This window comes from Panthera pardus, unplaced genomic scaffold (assembly GCF_024362965.1).
Source record: "Panthera pardus isolate Hobbes unplaced genomic scaffold, ASM2436296v1 HiC_scaffold_22, whole genome shotgun sequence".
In the NCBI taxonomy this organism is placed as follows: domain Eukaryota; kingdom Metazoa; phylum Chordata; class Mammalia; order Carnivora; family Felidae; genus Panthera; species Panthera pardus.
This window is the reverse complement of record NW_026526788.1, coordinates 29,983,632-30,002,704: the sequence shown is the minus strand read 5'-3', so window position 1 is coordinate 30,002,704 and position 19,073 is coordinate 29,983,632. Positions and strand designations below refer to the sequence as shown.

At 51.3% G+C, this 19,073-nt stretch overlaps 1 protein-coding gene across 2 annotated transcripts in view; it reads right to left on the bottom strand.

Annotated features, from left to right (window-relative positions):
- HK1 (hexokinase 1) overlaps positions 1 to 19,073 on the bottom strand; it is a 123,999-nt gene that overhangs the window by 9,902 nt on the left and 95,024 nt on the right. For both annotated transcript variants that reach the window (XM_019444379.2, XM_053888538.1), the window contains 7 exons: positions 12,708 to 12,863; positions 10,006 to 10,239; positions 7,575 to 7,879; positions 6,027 to 6,175; positions 5,589 to 5,708; positions 4,125 to 4,220; positions 2,367 to 2,466 (listed from right to left, as the gene is read on the bottom strand). In XM_019444379.2, the coding sequence (XP_019299924.1) occupies positions 2,367 to 2,466; positions 4,125 to 4,220; positions 5,589 to 5,708; positions 6,027 to 6,175; positions 7,575 to 7,879; positions 10,006 to 10,239; positions 12,708 to 12,863 (1,160 nt within the window). The remainder of the gene's footprint in view (positions 1 to 2,366; positions 2,467 to 4,124; positions 4,221 to 5,588; positions 5,709 to 6,026; positions 6,176 to 7,574; positions 7,880 to 10,005; positions 10,240 to 12,707; positions 12,864 to 19,073) is intronic.

Here is a 19,073-nt window from a genome sequence, read left to right as displayed (position 1 = left end):
CACACACTCTGCATGCACACAATCTGACTGACATACAGTTTCCAGAGGCTCTGAGCCTCTGGTCTCCATCCCTGAACTCCCCACAACAGGGATACTGAGGCTGTGGCCCCACAAAGACCGGGGTAACACCACAAAGGGTTTGTGGGTCTCGCCCATGAGGAATTAAGTGTAGAAACAGAGAGGAAGACTTCTAAAATTTTCACAGCAGGGGCACCCGGGTGGCTCAGTCAGTTAAGCGTCCGATTTTAGCTCAGGTCATGATCCCGCAGTTTGTGGGTTCGAGCCCCACATCAGGCTCTGTGCTAACAGCTCAGTGCCTGGAACCTGCTCCAGATTCTGTGTCCCTCTCTCTCGCCCCACCCCTGTTCACGCTCTCTCTCATTCAAAATTAAGCATTTTTTAAAAATTCCTTAAAATTTTCACAGCAATTTCAAGTGCCATGACATCCAAGCCTGTGGTCATTGGCCTTGTCTCAGTGAACGGACTAGAAATTTTATATTATTTACTTTATTTTATTTTTTAATGTTTTTATTTATTTTTCAAAGAGAGAGAGAGAGGCAGAGTGCGAGCGGGGGAAGGGCAGAGAGAGGGAAAGACAGAATCGGAAGCAGGTTCCAGGCTCTGAGCTGTCAGCATACAGCACGACGCAGGGCTCGAACTCATGAACCCTGACATCATGACCTGAGCCAAAGTCACTGAGCCACTCAGGTACACCCCGCCCACACTAGAAATTTTAAAACCAACCAACTAACCAAGGAACACTTCCCACAGAAACTTTCATATGCACCTCTGATCACCTGGGGAGCCTGTTAAGATGCAGATTCTGATTCAGAAGGTGGGGCCTGAGACTCTGCATTTCTAACAAGCCCCGCCCACAGGCGACTCTGCTGCTGCTGCTGCTGCTGGCCCGAGGTCCACGCTTTCCGTCACAAGTGCCACCAGAGTGCCACCAACCCATCCTAGGTGGGATGCAGACGGACCCTTCGACACCCTTGGGGGACGCAAGGCCATTCCCACTGGCTAGATCAAAAGGGCTTTGATTGTTTTCATTCCCCTTTAAAGAAACGAGTAGAATTCGCAGATGCTTCTCCCTGGGTAACTGGATTATTCTTGGGTTTTGTTTTCTCTGTGCCCCTTCACCGCAAAGTAGGAAACAGAGAAGAGAAGCCCCAGAAATGGCAAGGGGTGCACAGAAAGCCAAAACACATAAATCATACTTCTCGCCAGCGGGTGTCGGAAGACATCGATGGATGACGAGAGAAAAAAGCAGGTGTGAATGAATGCAGCTGGAGCCGTGGAGAACCTCCACCAGCTCGCTCTGGTGCCGGAAACGGCTAATCGGCGGCCCTGAACGGGGCAGGAAGGCCAGGCCCGGCCGGACAGTGGGAATGTGCTGTGTCACTCTGGATTTACAAGGCACACCTAAGCCCATTCGTAAGCAGAAGAGCAGGGCTGCGTGGGCAGAGAGAGGTCTGCGAAAGAAAGGAAGAAGCAACAGAGCTCCGGAGCCGGGCCCCCACAACCTTCCACCTGCAGCTCCTCCCTGGTTTTCTGAATTTCCTCTGGAGCCGAAAATGGCTTCACAAACGAAAAGGTCTTCGGGCACCAGGAAGGCAGCCTGTGGGGGCCTTATCCCAATCTCCCAGACACTTGGCACCCAGTCCGCACCACGGGGCTGCCTGCCACCCCTCCTTGTCGGGGTGGGGCCCGCATCAGTTGGCCAAGAAGCAGGGCCTTCCAGCATCCTGATGCCAGGAGCAGGCTCAAGTGGACAACTGGTCTTCTCTCTCGCAGCGCAAATCAACATGCTTCAGGAACGATGTGCTCTCAAGCCCGGGCCCCTGACGTGTTTGGACTATAAGGGAACAGCACCCTCTCTGCCGCCCACTGAAGTGGCTGGCATTGCTCACAAACAGTGGCTGCCAAAAGCAAAATGGTGCCCGAGGCTCCTCTCTGGCCCTTTCCCACAGTCCGGGGAGAAGGAGGGCTCTGCTGCCTTCCCAATGGCGGGCCTCGACCCCACAGCACCCACCTGCTGGCCCTCTGTACACGCCTGGCATTGCCCTGATGGCCAGGCCAGCCCCGGTGTTCCCACCCTATCCACCCAAGCCATGTGAGCCATTCAGAGCCTCGTTCCCGGAGAGCTCCGTTTCTGAGCTGAGTCTGGTCATAGCCTTGGGGTGAGTGTTGGGGAGCAGAAAGTCCCCTGGAGAGCTCTGTGACATTGGTCCAAACTCTGAAGGTGGCACGGAGACAACAGTGACAGATAGTGTCCCACGCAGGGACTGAGCTGCTGGCTCAAGGTCCCACAGAACAGGAAAACCCAGCCGTCCCTGCCCCAGAGACAGACTTTCTGGGACACCCACCTACGATGAGTCCAACCTCGCAGGTAGGCTCTTCATAAGCACAGGTCATCATGGTGCCCACCGTGTCATTGACCACAGCCACCACGTCCAGGTCAAATTCCTTCGGAAAGAAAGGGACACAGCTTTAGGGGAGGGACAGCGCTGCCTGATGCATCCTTCAGAATAGTTTCCTTACCAGCCTTTAAAAAGCTAATTAAATGTTGACTAAACACCAACTATTAGTGCTGTATCTGAAATCTGAGATCTAAAGAAAGTATTCTCCCCATTTCACAGACGATGCTGAGTACTGGCGAGGCAGCCTGGAGGGAACTGCCGTGTGGAGAAAAGCCAAGCGACGGTGGCCAAATAGCTCTCTCTGTCCGGAGTGTAGAGTGTGACAGTCTTTCAGAAGGCAAAACAGAAACACCAAATCCATTTCTCAGAATCTGTCCTTCAGATAGAGCCATGCAGGTACCCAAAGGTACCGCATGACTTACACGGGCCCAAAAGAGAAACCATCTAAATACAGAATCGAAAGGGGCGACATGAAACACGGGTTCTAGCAAACACCGGCATCCTGTGCGGCCAAGGAAAAGAATGGGGTTGGTCTCTAGGTAGTGACAGGAAAAGATGCCTGTTTCCTATCAGAGGAAATACGCAGGTTGTATATACAGCAGGATTCCCATTACAAAATGTGTGTGTGGTGACATACGCACAGAAAGTAAACTGGAAGAATGCCAACATTCGGGGCTGTGAAATGGGCCCAAGTAGGCCATCAGGTTTCTCTCCAAAAGGATATAGGCTGTCTAGCATATTCTGCCAGCTGTGACCAATCCCTCTTTCAAAAAGCCATTCACGCCAGCCTTCCCCACCACCTGGTCATTTGTCTGCTCTTTTGAACTAAAGTAAGCAAGCCAGGGGGCGCCCGTGTGGCTCAGTCGGTGAAGCGTCCGACTTTAGCTCAGGTCATGATCTCGCGGTTTGTGACTTCGAGCGTCCGGCTCTGTGCTTGATGTCTCAGAGCCTGGAGCCCGCTTTTCGGATTCTGCGTCTCCCTCTCTCTCTGCCCCTCCCCCACTCGTGCTCTCTTTCTCTCTCTCTCAAAAAATAAACATTAAAAAAAAAAATTTAAAGTTAGTTATTTGACTAATCCCTTCATTAACGAGTTCATCTCTAGAATTCTTCATTTTCTGTTTTGCCAATGTCCTCCAGCCAAAGAGCAGAGACACGCCTACAGGCAAACAAAGCTGGGTACATCAACTGCTTGCAACACGGGCGGCACATCTCGTGGAGCATCTAAGAACGAGCTAGAAAGCATTCACGGCGGACAGGACTCAAGCCCAGGTTGGGGGCTTTAGGGAGGGTTCAGAGTGGGGCTGGCTCTGGATTGGATGCTGTCTGGAAGCAGGGCGATTCTGGGTGTGTGCGGAGTTCTGACATGGGTATAGACTCGTCTTATTCTTGTGTAATTCCGTCACAGTCGTGGAGTGAAACCTCGTGTCCAACAGGAGGGCGCCAAGGCTGACTGACCGCACCAGGCTGGGCCCAGCTGCTTTTCTCTTTTCCAAGCTGTAGGAGGATCGTGATTTCACCTTTCTTGGACTACCCTTCAACAGCACAAAACCGTTCACCTCCACTTTACTGCTGACAGTGTGGGGAATTTCTAACCCAGGTCACACGCTTCTGCATTGTTTGAATTCTTTACGACAAGCAAGTACAATTTTTATAACCCCCAAAAAACAGTGAAGATTTTTTTTTAAACATCCTTTTAATAGTTACCTCTCTCCTTTTGATCGCATCCCTTAGTAAGGTTGCTACATCGTGCCCCACGCAGTCGGTTGCCTTAAAACCCTTCGTCCAGGTGATCAAGATTCCCTGAAACAGGAGAGGCACCAGGAGAATCCTGTGTAATTAGCCTGTCTGTGTAGGATATAAAATTTCACTCCCTCCCTCCCGACTAAGTATCTCCTGAGTATAGTGACACTATGCTAGGACATCTGAGGCACAAAGCAGTAAAACACAGGCAGTCCTCCACAGGCCCTCCCTCTCCTAACCATCCCCACAGCGGTCTGGTTTATAATCCTCATTTCACAGATGGAGAAACTGAGGCATAGAAGGATAACGGTGCAGCCTCTGGTATAACCAACTAGTTCCCTTAAAGAACAGTTTGCCGACAACATAAATGGAGAAATGCGAATTTTCAGTGACCCTGTTACTGCCTAAAGTAAACTTCAGGTATGAATGAAGCTATACTTCTGCTGGGTGTGTGCTCAGTACGATGAATACAGGTGATGGTGGAAGTGAAAATTCCTTAAAAAAACATCAGACCTTTAAAAGCTGCAAAGCACAAGTTTATATGGATCTAACTGCTGAGATCTAAACGAGCTCAAGAGGAAAAAGCCCCAAGTCAGCACAGGGACTTGATTAACTGGCTTCCAGAGGCAGGTGGCCCTCCCTGGCTTCCTTCGTGTTGCCAATCGCCAATCGTAGGCCGTAAACCCTGGCCTAAGGCTCTGTGTGATCTGATGCTCCCTCTAGGGCCTCCTCCCTGGCCATACCCGCACCTGTGACTCTAGGAGGCCCCCGTGGCTCCTCCAGCATGACTGGCTGGGTCCTGCCTCCGTGACTGCACACTCAGTTCCCTCTGCAACAGGTACCCCCCTCCCCACCCAGCCCAGTGCTGAGAGGCAGGTGGAAGGCTGGGGTTCCATTAGACTGTTGGCCCCCTGAGGATGGGAACTGTCACCTTCTGTTCTGTACCCAGCGTTTAGTAAGTACTCAGCAGGTGCTCAAGCCCTGACCCCAGACCCTGTTTCATCCCGTTTATTGAACAAACATTTAAGTATTTCCTCCGATAGAACTCTGTGCCAGGGCATGGGGGTCCTTGCTCAAGGAGCACCCGACACAGCAGAAAAGAAAGACGCAATCCGTAATAATTATGAGAAAAGTACTATCATCGAGGCAACATTCAAAGGAAGAGGGAACACTGAGGAGGGCGAGGCACTTTTGCCTGGAGGACCAGGAGGCTTTCACAAGAGCAGGGGCTCGCTCCACATGATAAAAGATGAGTAGAGTCTCAAGATGAACTAGAGGGCGTGACGTAAAGCCTGGGCCAACCCGCTGTGACATGTGAGCCGTTCCCAACATCGAGGGGACAGTGAGCCTGGAGAAAGCCTCAAGAGCCAGCCCACACTGGCTACAGGGTGGTCAGCGCCTCCCTGCTCCTACAGGGAAGAGACTTACCGCATCCAAGCTCGTCTGCTTGCAGGGGAATGAGAACGTGAAGCCGAGAGGCATTCTGGGGCCTTTGATCCCCATGTAGTCCAGGAAGTCGGAGATGCAGGAGACGATGTGGTCAAACAGCTTTAGAAGAAAAGAAGGGATTACCCGAGCTCTCTGGTTTCACGCTTTCAGTGCACACGTACAAGTGCACGTTTGCACACATACACACGCACGCACACACACACCCTCCCGACACATGCAGAGCAAGTACCCCTCCGGGAACTTCGCAGTCCCCTGAACAGCATAAGCCCAGCGTTGCCGAAAGTGCCTGATGCTTCCAGGCTACCAGGCTACAACTGTAGAGCTGCACGAGCCATGTGGCAGGTTCTGGGGACCGCCAATGCCACTGGCCGGGTGACATGCGGGTGCCACTGTGGTAGAAAAGCAAAACTGTCTCACCTCTTCCCCAGTGCCCTGCATGATTTCAATGGGAATGGCGTAGATCTTGTTGTGCATTTCCACCGTTCTCTTTTTCCCACTGCGGATTTTCACCAGTAAGACACGGAAATTCGTTCCTCCAAGATCAAGGGCCAAGAAGTCACCATGCTCTATTAAGGCCAAGAACATAAAGAACATCAAAAACAGCTAAGTGCCTCTTGGCAGCCAGTAACCCAAAGACTCGAGACTTTCGGGGCGGGGGGAGGGCTATATTAAACACGGGGGAGAAGCTGTAAATCCTCCCTCTGGCACATCGCTCAGGCTCAGGGAGGGGCGGGCACTAACTCACTGCCCACCACAACCTTGGAGCCGCGCTAGAAGGACGAGAGACCCATGGATGAACCACCTGTCACAATAAACAAACAGATTTCTCCAGGGTTACTGAAAAGCTTGGCAACGATGACGCGATTTGAGGAAAGCTCGTACAAAAACTAGCAATTTACATCGGTGTGTAGAGGGTTTGCAAAAATGTGCACAGTCATTCTCTTCCCTGGGCTTTTCCTCTGCAAAGTGACTTTGCAGCCCTTCCCATCAAAAGATGGGAGTCTATTTCTGCTCCCCTGGGCTCTGGCCCAGCCTTATGACTGGCTTTGGCCGACAGAGTGTGGCAGAGGCGAAACTGAGCCAGTCCCAGCCTCGGCCTCCAAGAGGCTTTGAAGTCGGTCCTCTCCTTCACAGCCCCTGCTGCTACCACTCGAACAAGCCCGGTGGCCTGCCGGAGGATGAGACACATGGCCAGGTACGGCTGCACTCCAGCTGACTGCCAACGGTCGGACGCGGGAGGGAGGCCTCTGAGCTGACCCACCAGCGACTACAGACTCATGAATGAGTCCAGCAGAGACCAGCTGAGCCCGGCCCAGGGGAGCAACAATCAGTGGTTGGTATTTTAAGCCTCTAGGTTTGAGGGTGGTTTATAAAGCAATACTATAATGCCATAACAAGGAACTTATACGTAGGACCTAATTCCTATCACAGATACTCATTATTTCCAGGACGCACCCGAGAAGCCCCTCAGAGTCTCCACAGGGCTCAGCCCCAACTCAGGACCGGCAAGGTCGCGTCAAGGGTTAGATTCTGTTCTCCAACCTGCCTGGGTGTGCAAAGCCCCAGGCCTCTGTCTGCCCCCAGCACACCGTGTCAGGACTTAGGAAGGGTGCACCGGGTACCTTTCCTTCCGCGGCTTAACCTGTGTGCGAGAGAACCCACAGCAATCTCGGTGCTGTGGGAGAGGCCCGGTTTTGTTCTTTAAAGAACACTTTCTAATTGTGAGCCGGACTGTGGTTTTCGAGATGGTGCCTGCCTGGGAGGCCAGATCCAGGGAGAGTCAACTGCCCTGAGTCACACACGGGGCAAGTCGGTGGTAAAAATGGAAAACAGAGGTTCTGAGTGAGTTTTCCAGCTCTTGCCAAAATAAACACAACCACTGGAGAGGCCAACCTCCCTCCGCCCCACTCGGTCGCTGGTAGGAGAAGCAGGAGGGGTATGCTCGTCCCCAGAAGAGGCCCTCACCGGTCCCGTCTGGAGTGCTCCGGACGAAGGAGGGCAGCATCTTGACTACGGCCTTTTCGTGCGTCTGTTTCCTCAGGCCCATGTCCATCTCGGCCCTCATTCTCTTCTTCACCTCCAGCAGCATATCCTTGGTGAGGCGGAAGTGGGCCAGGGTCTCCTCGATCTGCCGGTGCTGCTCGGCCAGGCGGTAGGCCACCGCGGTGACCATGGCGGCCCCCTTGCCGCTGCCGCTCTCCGAGAGGAGGAAGCGCACATCGGAGTCGGGCACCAAGCGCCTCAGAGTCTTGTGGAAACGTCGTGAATACCTGGGGGGGGGGGGGGGGGGGGGGCGTGCCACAACAGTTAGACTGCGCCATCTGTCAGGGACCTCTGCTTCCCCTTCCTTTCCCACACCTTAATTCCGTTTTCTAGAACTGAATTGCTCATCCCCAAGTCATACACATGCACTGTAGAAAAGCTCTGGCAAATGCAGAGGAGTAAGAAGGAAAAATGAAATAGTCACACGCAGAAACGAGGACTCTCATTATCAGCCCGGTGTTTGGGAATCAGATGCATCAGGAGACAAGGGTGAGCTCTCCAACTTCCACCTCAGGTGACCTTGGGCCTGTGACTTCACCCTGGAGTCCAGGAGGACTGACACTATCTCCAGACAGTGGTGGGGTAGGCACTGACTGACTTCGTCAACAGCTCAGACTGGTTACTGGCGCTGGGGACGGGCTCCACAATCACTCATAATCACTCTTGGTTTTTTTTTTATTTTCACCTGCCCTTTCCCTCTGCCCCCAAGGGTCTAGACATTCTCTATTGGCTAGAGGAGGACTTTAGGACAGGACTCAGTGAGACACAGAGCCTCCGCAAAATTTATGGTCGGTCGTCAGGATGGAAGGCTGCCTGCCAAGGGAAACAGGGAAACCAGAACCCCAAATATTAGCAGTGATCAATGCCAGAGGGCGGGACTAAACGTAACTTCTACTCTCTTTGTCATTTTGTGAACTATCTAACATTTCTGTGTACCAAATAGACGATACTCCTAAAACAAAACGCATTTAATCAACATTATCGTTTAAAAGGTGACCCTGGGGGCGCCTGGGTGGCTCAGTCGGTTAAGCGTCTGACTTCAGCTCAGGTCATGATCTCACGGTCGTGAGTTCGAGCCTCGCGTCGGGCTCTGTGCTGACCGCTCAGAGCCTGGAGCCTGTTTCGGATTCTGTGTCTCCCTCGTTCTCTCTGACTCTCTCCCGTTCATGCTCTGTCTCTCTCTGTCTCAAAAATAAATAAACGTTAAAAAAAAAAAAAAAAATTAAAAGGTGACCCTGTCAGTGACGAGTTCTGGGGGTGGCTGGTGGGGCTGGTCGTCCAATAGTGGGAATGTACTTAACACTTCTGAACTGTACGCTCAAAAGCGGTTAAGACAGTAAATTCTAGATTGTGTATTTTCCCACGATTAAAAACGAATTTTTTTTAATGTGATGTTACAAATCCCTAAGCTTTCTTGTCCATACATTTGCCGAGAAACCACCCGCCCACCCCCAAAAATGATAGCTAGCTCCATTATCGAAAATTTTACAAATACTTTAAAAATACGAAGGAATAAAATTACGAACCTAACGGACAATAGCATCTGACTGGCTCAAACCCTGCCCCCTCGTGACAATGATTTCCATTTAAGTCAACGTTTATTATTCAACGCCCGCTAGAACTGGAGTGAGGGCGTCACAAGGCCACTCTATGTACACTTCGTATATATGGTGGCAAAGTACCTGAGGTCCTGCGCGAAACTCACGTCAAAGGGAGCTGTTGTTAAAAGCTAGTCTATAATTATAGACGCAGAATTTCACCTTTAGCCTTTAAAAAATGTGCAAGCCGTGTTCTTGGTACCACAAAAGGCTTCTGCAGCTAAGGCGCTCACTACACCAGGAGGCAGCTTGGTGACTGCCCCTCATCGTCAACAGGGGCCATTTACAACTTCTAGCTCCCTCCGGCTCTCCTCTCTCAGATGCAAAATGTCAACAAGCTGCTGGTTTAAAAAAGGCATGTCTGAGGGGTTGGGGGGGGCCTTTCACAGGAGCCTCTAAAACAAGAATGTGGGCATTGCACCCTTGACCCGAGCTACAGTGAGGATGAAGGTTGTTGACGAAATACGAGTAAGCAAGAGGATTTAAGATACAGACATGTTCCACCCAGCGCTCCTGGCAGCTACGGAAATCCCCAAAAAGACTTATGAAATGAGACTTGACAGTCCAGAAGCAACACCAGGAGAACGGGCTGAGGGCCAGATACTTCTCAAGGGGGCAATTCTGACCTTTCTGCCCAGAACTAGATACACTCTTGTATGCCAAAAACCTTCACTGGGTGCAAAAGTCTGACCTTTGGAGGAGGTCCTTAGCCCAGATGGGCACTGAGCACCAATGACAGCAAAGGGCAGACTCACTGTGGGTGCGTCTTGTAAAGAGACCCGTCGACACCAACCGTGGTCCGCAGCCTGGGTGTGCCCTTGTTATCTCGAAGGCGGTTCAAGATGGCGCCCAGCGTTGCAGCCACCAGGTTGGCAGAGCGAAATGAGACAATGGTACACACGTGCTGGACTGAAATACAGTCGTCATCAGATGGCTCCACTCCCAGGCGGGTCAGGATTTCTTTGGCATTGTGGAGGCCTTCCTTATTCCTGTGAGGTCAGAAGCCAATTAACCGTGGGTTAAGGACCACATCAGGCAGTGCAAAGCATTGAGGTTCGAAAGTGCTGGAAAGGTGAGGGCCGCCTGGGGGGCTCAGTCAGTTAAGCGTCTGACGTTGGCTCAGGTCACGATCTCACAGCTCGTGAGTCTGGGCCCCGCTCTGTCAGCACAGAGCCAGGAGCCTGCTTTGGATTCTGTGTCTTCCTCTCTCTCTGCCCTTCCCCCACTCGTGCCCACTCTCTCTCTCTGCAGATTCTGTGTCTCCCTCTCTCTCTGTACCCACCCCCACCTGGTGCGTGTGCCCGCTCTCTCTCTCTCTCTCTCTCTCTCAAAAATAAGCATTAAAAAAAATTTAAAGAAAAAAAAAGTTGTATGGTATGGAATTAAGACATCAAATGCCTGAGGACAGGAGGAGGAGTCTACTCTGTAAGAAATACCAGGTAATAGGAGAAAAAATAGTAGTAGGCTGGGTTATGACACGCCGGGCACACGGAGAGAGGTGGAGAGGCAAGACACAGCTGACCACCCTGGAGCTCAGTGCTTAGGAGACCCAGGGAGACCGCCGGCGCTTGGGGTCTGCGAGTTGCCCTGGGAGGCTTACACGCCCTTGAGGTTTTCCAGTCAAGTTTTAATTTTCTACGTACACGTTTTGTTATCTTTTGTTAGATTCATTCTGAGGTACTTTATAATTTTTTTACTATTACAGACGGCATGGTGTAGATGGCCTAAATTCACGTGTATATATCTTTTGTTCACTTGAACGTACCACAGTAACGTAAGATGTTAATATGGGGGAAACTCAGGCAGCGATATGGGGGAACACTCTGCACCATCTTTGCAATATTTCTGTAAGTCTAAAAATATTCTAAAATAAAAGGATTATTTAACATTTTAATTATTGCCAATATATAGAAATATAATTGACTTTGGCATCTCCTCTCCAGACGATTCCCTTACCCCTCATTATTCTATTCACTCCTCTAGATATTTTTGGTGTTCCATACACACAATTAACATCTGCAAATAATGATACTTTTACTTCCTTTTTTTATTCTTAAGCCTTTAATTTTTCTCTTTTATTCTTAAGCCTTTAATTTTTCTCTTTTTTTTTTTTCTTTTTCAACACTGGCTACGACTCCAGACAATGCTAAATAAAAATGGGGGATCCTCTCTTACTCCCGATTTTAAAGAGAATGCTTTGAACGTCTGTCTGCCCTGGTAGGATGCTTAGGTTTCGTTTAGACAGCCTTTATTACAATACACACGCTTTCCTGAGCTAGTTCAAGTGGGCTTTTGTTTCGTGGTAACCAGTGGGCCAACACCAGAAGCAGGCCAAAAGGAAGGCATTTCCTGACTCTGTCGATGACTTTGAGGGCATGCCATGAGCCTCCTGCCCCCTCCCTTCTCAGTAGCCAGCCCGGAAGCTGGAGGAGAGAGGTGGCTGGGAGCTCAGTATCATGGCGCCCCGCTGACACCAGCTCTCCCCTGGTAGTTCCCGAAGGAGAGCGATCCTCAGGTAAATGCCCATACACGGATGTGACAGAGGAGTACGTCCACATAAACCCCGTCCCATCTCCTCAGCCTCCTTCTCTACCTGCAGACAGCTCATAGGCATCTCCTCCCAGGAGCCAGAGCTAAGAAGCCACTGGTTCGATCGGAGTCTCCAGGACCACCGCAGGGCGGTGGCAATGACAGCTTCGTACAGAGATGAAAGGACTTCTCCAGCACCAAGCTAGCCCTATCTTTCAGCAGGTGGCCTCACCTGGCTACATGTCTCCGAACCAGGAACAGAGCCTGGTGGCACACGGAGGCCGGCCACAAGAAAGGAGTCCTTCAGACTTGGAGGTGCCCAACCATATCAAACGGCTGTGGGATCAAGTTTACCCTCTTCCCTCTCAGGGTGAAGGCCCACAAGTAACAGTCAAGGCAGAGAAACCCGGGTTTCTCAAGTTGAGGCCAAAAGGTAGCAGTCAGGTCTCTGGCTGGACTCCTTCCTCCCATGTCGATCTGCCCTGTCTCAGCTGTTAATCGATGTTTCCCAAACTTGTGCCAGGGAACACGTCTGGCGGTTAACAGGTGAGAGAATTGGGGGGAGTAGTGGGAGGGCATTTCAGGCATAAAAGAAGTTTGGGAAATTATCAGTTAACCAAAGTGAACTGGACTCTCTTTACCATGCTAATGATTACTATAAATCTCTAAATGGAAGATTTAGTAATTCCTGATTCTTCACGGAATACCTTATCTTGAGATCCCTAGATCCCTGTGTCCCTAGAACACAGTCTACAGAAGGTCCTACTATGTGCAGGGAGGCTTCCAAGCCCAGGCCCCGGGCTCAGTGAGCATCTCGTTCACCACTGGAGTCATCTACTCCCTGGGCTCTAATCTCCCCTGTGTGTGCAGGTGGGGATGGGGAGCGGCTGGAGAAGGGAAAGAGAAAGCCTTGAGGGGCGGCACCTACTTTTCAATGGCTGACACATCACTGGTCTTGAACTTCCCCCTGGTGAGCAGCTCCGGGGTGATCCGTCCTTCAAATAAGAGGCCCTCCTTGGCCATCTTGACCAGGATCAGTCGAACCAGCTCCCCCAAGTACATGCCACTCACCATCTTCTCAAACCTGCAGGAGAAAAGTGTATGGCACCTGTCAGGTCCTTCCTATGTGGGTACCCCAGGGGCAGCTCGTGAGGAATAGGACAGACAGAGGGGAGGGAGAGGGAGCCACCGCCTCGGGCTTCTGAGCTCATGGTCACGCCGGCAGGCAAAACCACACACAACCGTGTGACTAAATGGTGACGGGACAGCAGTGGGGGAGGGGTGACTCCTCTAGACCCCACACCTATCCCTAGGTGGACAGAGAAGGTAAGCAGGGACAGGCAGGGAAGGCTGCCTGGAGGTGAGACTGGGGATGACGAGCAGACCCCCAGACAGAAATGAGAATATGATCATTTCTTATAAAACTCTATGCTCTGCCTTTTATTTTTTATTTTTATTTATTTGTTTTTCTTTTTTAAAGTACGTTCCACGCCCAGCACAGAACCCAACATGGGGCTCAAAACCACGACTCTGAGATCAAGACCCGAGCTGAGATCAAGAGTCAGACACTTAACCGACGGAGCCACCCAGGCGCCCCTTTGCTATACTTTTTATTTTTATTTTTTATTGAAAAAATTTGTTTAATGCTTATTTATTTTTGACAGAGAGAGAGAGAGACACAGTGTCAGCAGGGGAGGGGCCGAGAGAGAGGGAGACACAGAATCCAACGCAGGCTCCAGGCTCTGAGCTGTCATTACAGATCCTGACGCGGGGCTCAAACTCATGAACCGTGAGATCATGACCTGAGCCGAGGTCGGACGCTCAACCGACGGAGCCACCCACGTGCCCCTTTGCTATTTTTTTTAAAGCGTTTTCGTCTCCATCACTCCACTAGGGAGGCTCCAAGCCTTGAGAGAAGGAGGTGGCTGGGGAACATTCTCTCCATTTCCCAGCTCAGTCAGAACAGGTAAAATGCCTTCTCTGAGGGGAGGCTGAGTAGACGATGGGGCTGAAACACAGCCATTTCCCATGGGACTCCTGTCACCGGCCACCTCCCTGGCATCCATGTTCTCCTTCTCTAGCCAAAAGGAGCAAAAATTTGCTTTGGGGTGCCCATTCCTCTCCCACTGACCTCACCCTAAATGCCAGGGGAGGGCTCTGAGTAGCTTAAAGCCAATCAGCTCATCCCGCTGCTCGGGCGGCGCACAGCCACGGGCCGGTCACAGAGCGAATCGCCTCTCTTGTGTCCCTGGGAGGGGTGGCACGAGGTGTGGGCTCTGTAACTGCAGCGGCCACCTTGAGCCCAACGCTGCAGAGGAGAGGCTACCACGGACCAGGGCTCCGTGCCACACCTGAGCCAGACTCAGGCCCCGAATGCTGGCTGGGCAGGGCCCAGGAGGAAGCCCTGAGCCGGACAGATCAGAGAGGCAGGTCCACATCCAGGTGGCCTGCCTCTCCTCCGAGGGAGGCCAGCTGGCACACCCAGAGCTGGCTGTGACACAGCAAAACAATCTGTTCCGTTCAGAGCCAGGCCCGGGAGCCAGGGATGTTGCTGGGACCTGAGCGCCTGGCCCTCCCTCGCCCCGACGCGGGCGCAGAGAAACACCGCTCTCATTGTTCCTGCTCCTGACAGGACCAGACAGGACCGCCCCAGCCACAGCTGTGTCGAGGATCCCTGGCAGGACTCGGGCCTTTCTGAGGCCCGGCTGCCCAGCTGCCGCCCCAGGTACCTGTGGGAACGGCCTCTGCACAGCCCCGAGCCGGAATCTCGAAGCAGGCAGGAGCCAGACTGCCCGGGGCTCAATCCCGGCTCGGCCGCTTCCTGTGCTACTTACTTCTTGATCCCCTCACCCAGAATATGGGGATAACGGCAGGGCCTACCGCTAAGGCCGCTGGGCAGAGGATAGGAGGTAATATGGGCAAAGTGCTAGAATGTCTGCCCTTGCTATGCATCCCACTTTACTAAGCACTTCCCATGTAGTAACTTATTTCATCCTCACTAAAACCCTATGAGGTAGACAATATCACTATCCCCACTTTACAGATGAGGAAGCTGAGGCATAGAGAGGTTATAAAACATGCCCATGGTCACCGTCCCAGTTAAGCACTAGAGGCTATGCTCTAACCACTGTGCTGTTCTGCCTCTCTCATGGGCGATGTCATTTAATGTCAGCTATTACTGTCATGCCAGCAGCCCCACCCAGCCCCACCCCCAACCCTGTCTCTCTGTCTACCTTCATCAGCTCACTCCTTCCTGAGGCAGCCTGCCCCCACTGGGCAGCGTGACAACAGAAAAGGTTCCTGCCCTTAGGATGAGCCAAAATCAGCCTCCTGGCACCTTCTGCCCCTTGCTTTTCACTTCGCCCTCTGGAGACACAACGATCTCCCTTTTCTACACGACGTCTCTTCCATACATGGACCCCATCATCCCCTTTTCCTAGAACCCCTGTCAGAGCAGCAAAACCAGGAAAAAGCACCTCTGATGAGCCTCGCTCAGCTCAAGCCAAAGGCTCACGGACACAGCAGGGCTCCTCAACCAACATGCTCAACATGCTCTGCTCAAGTGAAGCCAAGTAACCAGGCAAGCCGTGATTCACCTCCTAGCACTCAGTGCCCACAAACACCATGGAGCCGCAGCCTTCCCGCCGGCCGGTGGGCACAGACAGGGCCGACACCCACGTGGCCTGGGGACAGGCTGGCAAGGGCGGGCTGGGGGTCATGTTCACACAAGGGGAGCAAGGACTCGCATGCCAATCGGGAGCTCCCCTGGCAGCCGGGGTCCGCTCCAATGGGCCGCCCGGGACCAGAGAAGTGGGAGAGGTCTGAGGCCACGCTAAGCAGGATTAGAGCTTTGGAGAGGTTCCGTGGAGCAGGCAGAGCAACCATAAGAAAAGGTGTCTGGGGACTGACTTCACTAGCGTTCAGGTCAAAGAATTCTGCAGGTCAAACCATCCTGCTGTCATGGTCACTGCTGCTGCTGTCTTGGGGGACATGTGGCTCCTTGCATGTTGAAGGATGTGATAAGGAATCACATAGGGCAACGGGATTTAAAATTCCAGACACGACACGGAAAAAGAAGATTAAGGAGTCCAAGAAGACAGGAGGGGACGAGATGGAGAATTAAAAATCACAGAGGGTGGGACCCAAATCTGTAGTAGGAGACAGGCATGTGACCAGAACAGGCCTAGTGTGGAAGGGTGGTAGGGAGGAAGCTGAATATCTGATCCCTTCTAGAGAGACACCTCCTAACTCTGGGGTAAGGCTAGGGTTGCTGGGTACTCAGGGCTGTCCCCTGCTATCCTGAAAGTAGTTATCACCAGTGCAGGCAGGAGCCACAGAGCCACCGTGACGATACCCTTCCTGGCCAAATGTATACAGTTGGTACTCAGTAAACGCAAACTTCAGTCAAAATGAATGAGTGCGTGTGTAGTGGTCTGGAGTCCATCTGGGTACCAAGGGCCTTTGCACAAATCCCACACACTTAACATTTTCAACCCTGGTTAAAAAATGGAATCACTGGGAGAGCTCTCAGGCTCTTAAGGACAGGTCCCGACCCGGGCCAACTGGGTCAGAATTGGGAGGAAGGCGGGTAGGGTGAGGGGATGCCGGGGCTACAATATGTTTTTTAAAGGCCTTTATGGGGGTGCCTAGTTAAGCGTCTGACTCCTGACTTGGGCTCAGGTCATGATCTCGTGGTTCATGAATTCAAGTCCAGTATAAGGCTCTGAGCTGGTGGCAGGGAACTGGCTTGGGATTCTCTCTCTCTCTCTCTCTCTCTCTCTCTCTCTCTCTCTGCTTCTTCCCTGTGCACATGCATGCTCTCTCTCTCCTCCAAAATAAATAAGCTTAAAATAATAATAATAATAATGATATTAATAATAATAATAATAAATAAAAGGCGTTTATGTAAAGGTGATGAGCAATCAGCGATGAAAAACCACTCCTCCAGACCACCACTGATGATGTTGGTCCATAAATGGTAAGAGATGAGTCTTAGATATTCTAGAAGGTCACTCTAAAAACTCAAACTTTCAAATAGGGCAGAAAACCCTAAACCTAAGCCACATCAAACCTCAAGAGAGTCTTGGGCCAGCCTGTCCTATCACACCGCCTTAATTTCCCCACCAGTCAAATGGAGCAGACACCTCTCCCTGACAAGAACCAAATTCTGGCATGTGCACAGAATAAGGAAGACTCCAAAACTTAGGCAAGGCACCTAGGAAAGAGCAAAAATTTGCTTTGGCAAAAAACTCTCTGGCCAATAGCCTATTTCCAGGAATATGTGATGTAACTCAAGAATCTATCACCTCTTTAGCATTGTTCTTAACAAGACCCAACCTACGCTGACCAGTAAACAGGGAAACACACTGGAGAAGACGGACTTCGCCCCACCCTTCACTATTCCACCCAACCACCTGTTTATTCACCACCCATCTCCTCCCCATCTAGCTACCTCCCCATATACCATCCATCCATCCATCCATCCATCCATCATCCATCCATTCTCCATTTCCCCATCCACCTCCATCCATCCTTCCACCCATTCTCTATTTCCCCATTCACTCCCATCCATCCATCCATTCATCTATCCATCTATCCATCCATCCACCTTTCCATCCTCACTCCTCCTCCTTAATCCACCACCCATCCATCCATCCATCCATCCATCCATCTCTATCTATGCATCTACCCAACCACCATTCCAAAAATGTTTATCGCAAGGCAACTGTGAGCCCAGTTCACAGTTCAGCCTGGGGATACAGTTCAGCCCCTTAGAAAATTCAGAAATACTTCAAAATAGACGGCAGAGAAATCCAGGCTTCCACCCAAGCCACATGGGATCCCTGTGCTGAGGCTGAGGGTACGGACCAGACATGGGCCTGGGTCACATCTGCTCAGTTATCACAGGTAACTGCCCTGCTCCCTGAGAAGGGCGACTTCTGATTAAATGATTGATGGTAACAACAGGTACGGGTACATAATCTCTGATCTGAAACCCCTGGGGTCACATATGCTTGGGAATGTGGAACCGTGAGAACTTTAGAGATGCACTGTGATACACAGGCACATATTACAGAATATCCCCAGAGGTACCTGAGATAATGATGTGATCAAGCACATCCACAGATCTCCAGTGAACTGTAAAGCAGGCACAGTAAACAGCTTCATGTCACATGGGGTCAGGTTTTAGTGCCGCAAGTTAGGTAAATGGACTGGGGGGAAAAAAAAAACCTTTGGCTGCCAGAGCTCTGGAACAGGCTTCCTTTATCACCAAGCTGGTACCCCAGTCTCTGGATGCAGAGTTGATGTTCAACTCTGGATCTAAGAACCTGGCATTCTCTTTCTGAGAAACCTAGTTTATTCCCCACCACAATTACCAGTGGAGGGGGGCCGCCCACTTATGGGATTCCATTAATTCGGGTGGAATTGGGTGGAAAACCCAATCATCCAGCCTAGGCTATGGGGATTTTTGGGTGATGGGTTTCAAAATGACAAAAGAACTCCCACTTCTCTCTGGCACAAGGTAAGGACTGCTAAGGGGTGCCTGGGTGGCTCGGTCAGTTAAGTGTCCGACCCTTGATTTCAGCTCAGGTCATGATCTCATGGTTTGCGAGTTCAAGCCCCACATCGGACTCTGTGCTGACAGCATGGTGTCTGCTTGAGATTCTGTCTCTCTCCCTCTCTCTCTGCCTTTTCCTTGATCGCATGCTCTCTCTCTGTCAAAATAAATAAATTTTTTAAAAATTATTAAAAGAAAAAAAGATAAGGACCGCTAAGCCAACAGGGTTGAACACCTGTCAGCGCACTGATAACATCCGATCCCAGGATAAGGCTGCTGGGGGGTTGATCAGAGTGCTTCTAGCACAGGGGCATCGCAGAAAAACAGGGGCATATGCACTTCAGGAAGTAAGTAGCTCCTATCCAGAAATGCCCACACTAATGTCTGTCCTGAATAATGTCACTCATACCTCGGCAGCTCTCCAAGGCCAAAAATAACTTACCCAGTAAGTCTGATGCTCTTTATCAACTCTGACCCATCCGCCTATCCATGACACAGAAGAAGTTTCTCCCTTCTCCCGTCTCCCTAAGGTCTATATGACTCAAATGGTTTGCGCTCACTCCTCTGCATAACCAACATTTACACGTGGGACATACCTCCCCAACTAGCTCTTAAGTACTGGACAGGAAGGTCCTGCTCTGTCCTCGGAGCCTAGCACAGAGCTCTCAAGAAGTAGCATCGAATGAGTGGACACTCACTCTCTCTGCTCAGCTGATGCCCTGCTTACCTCATGGC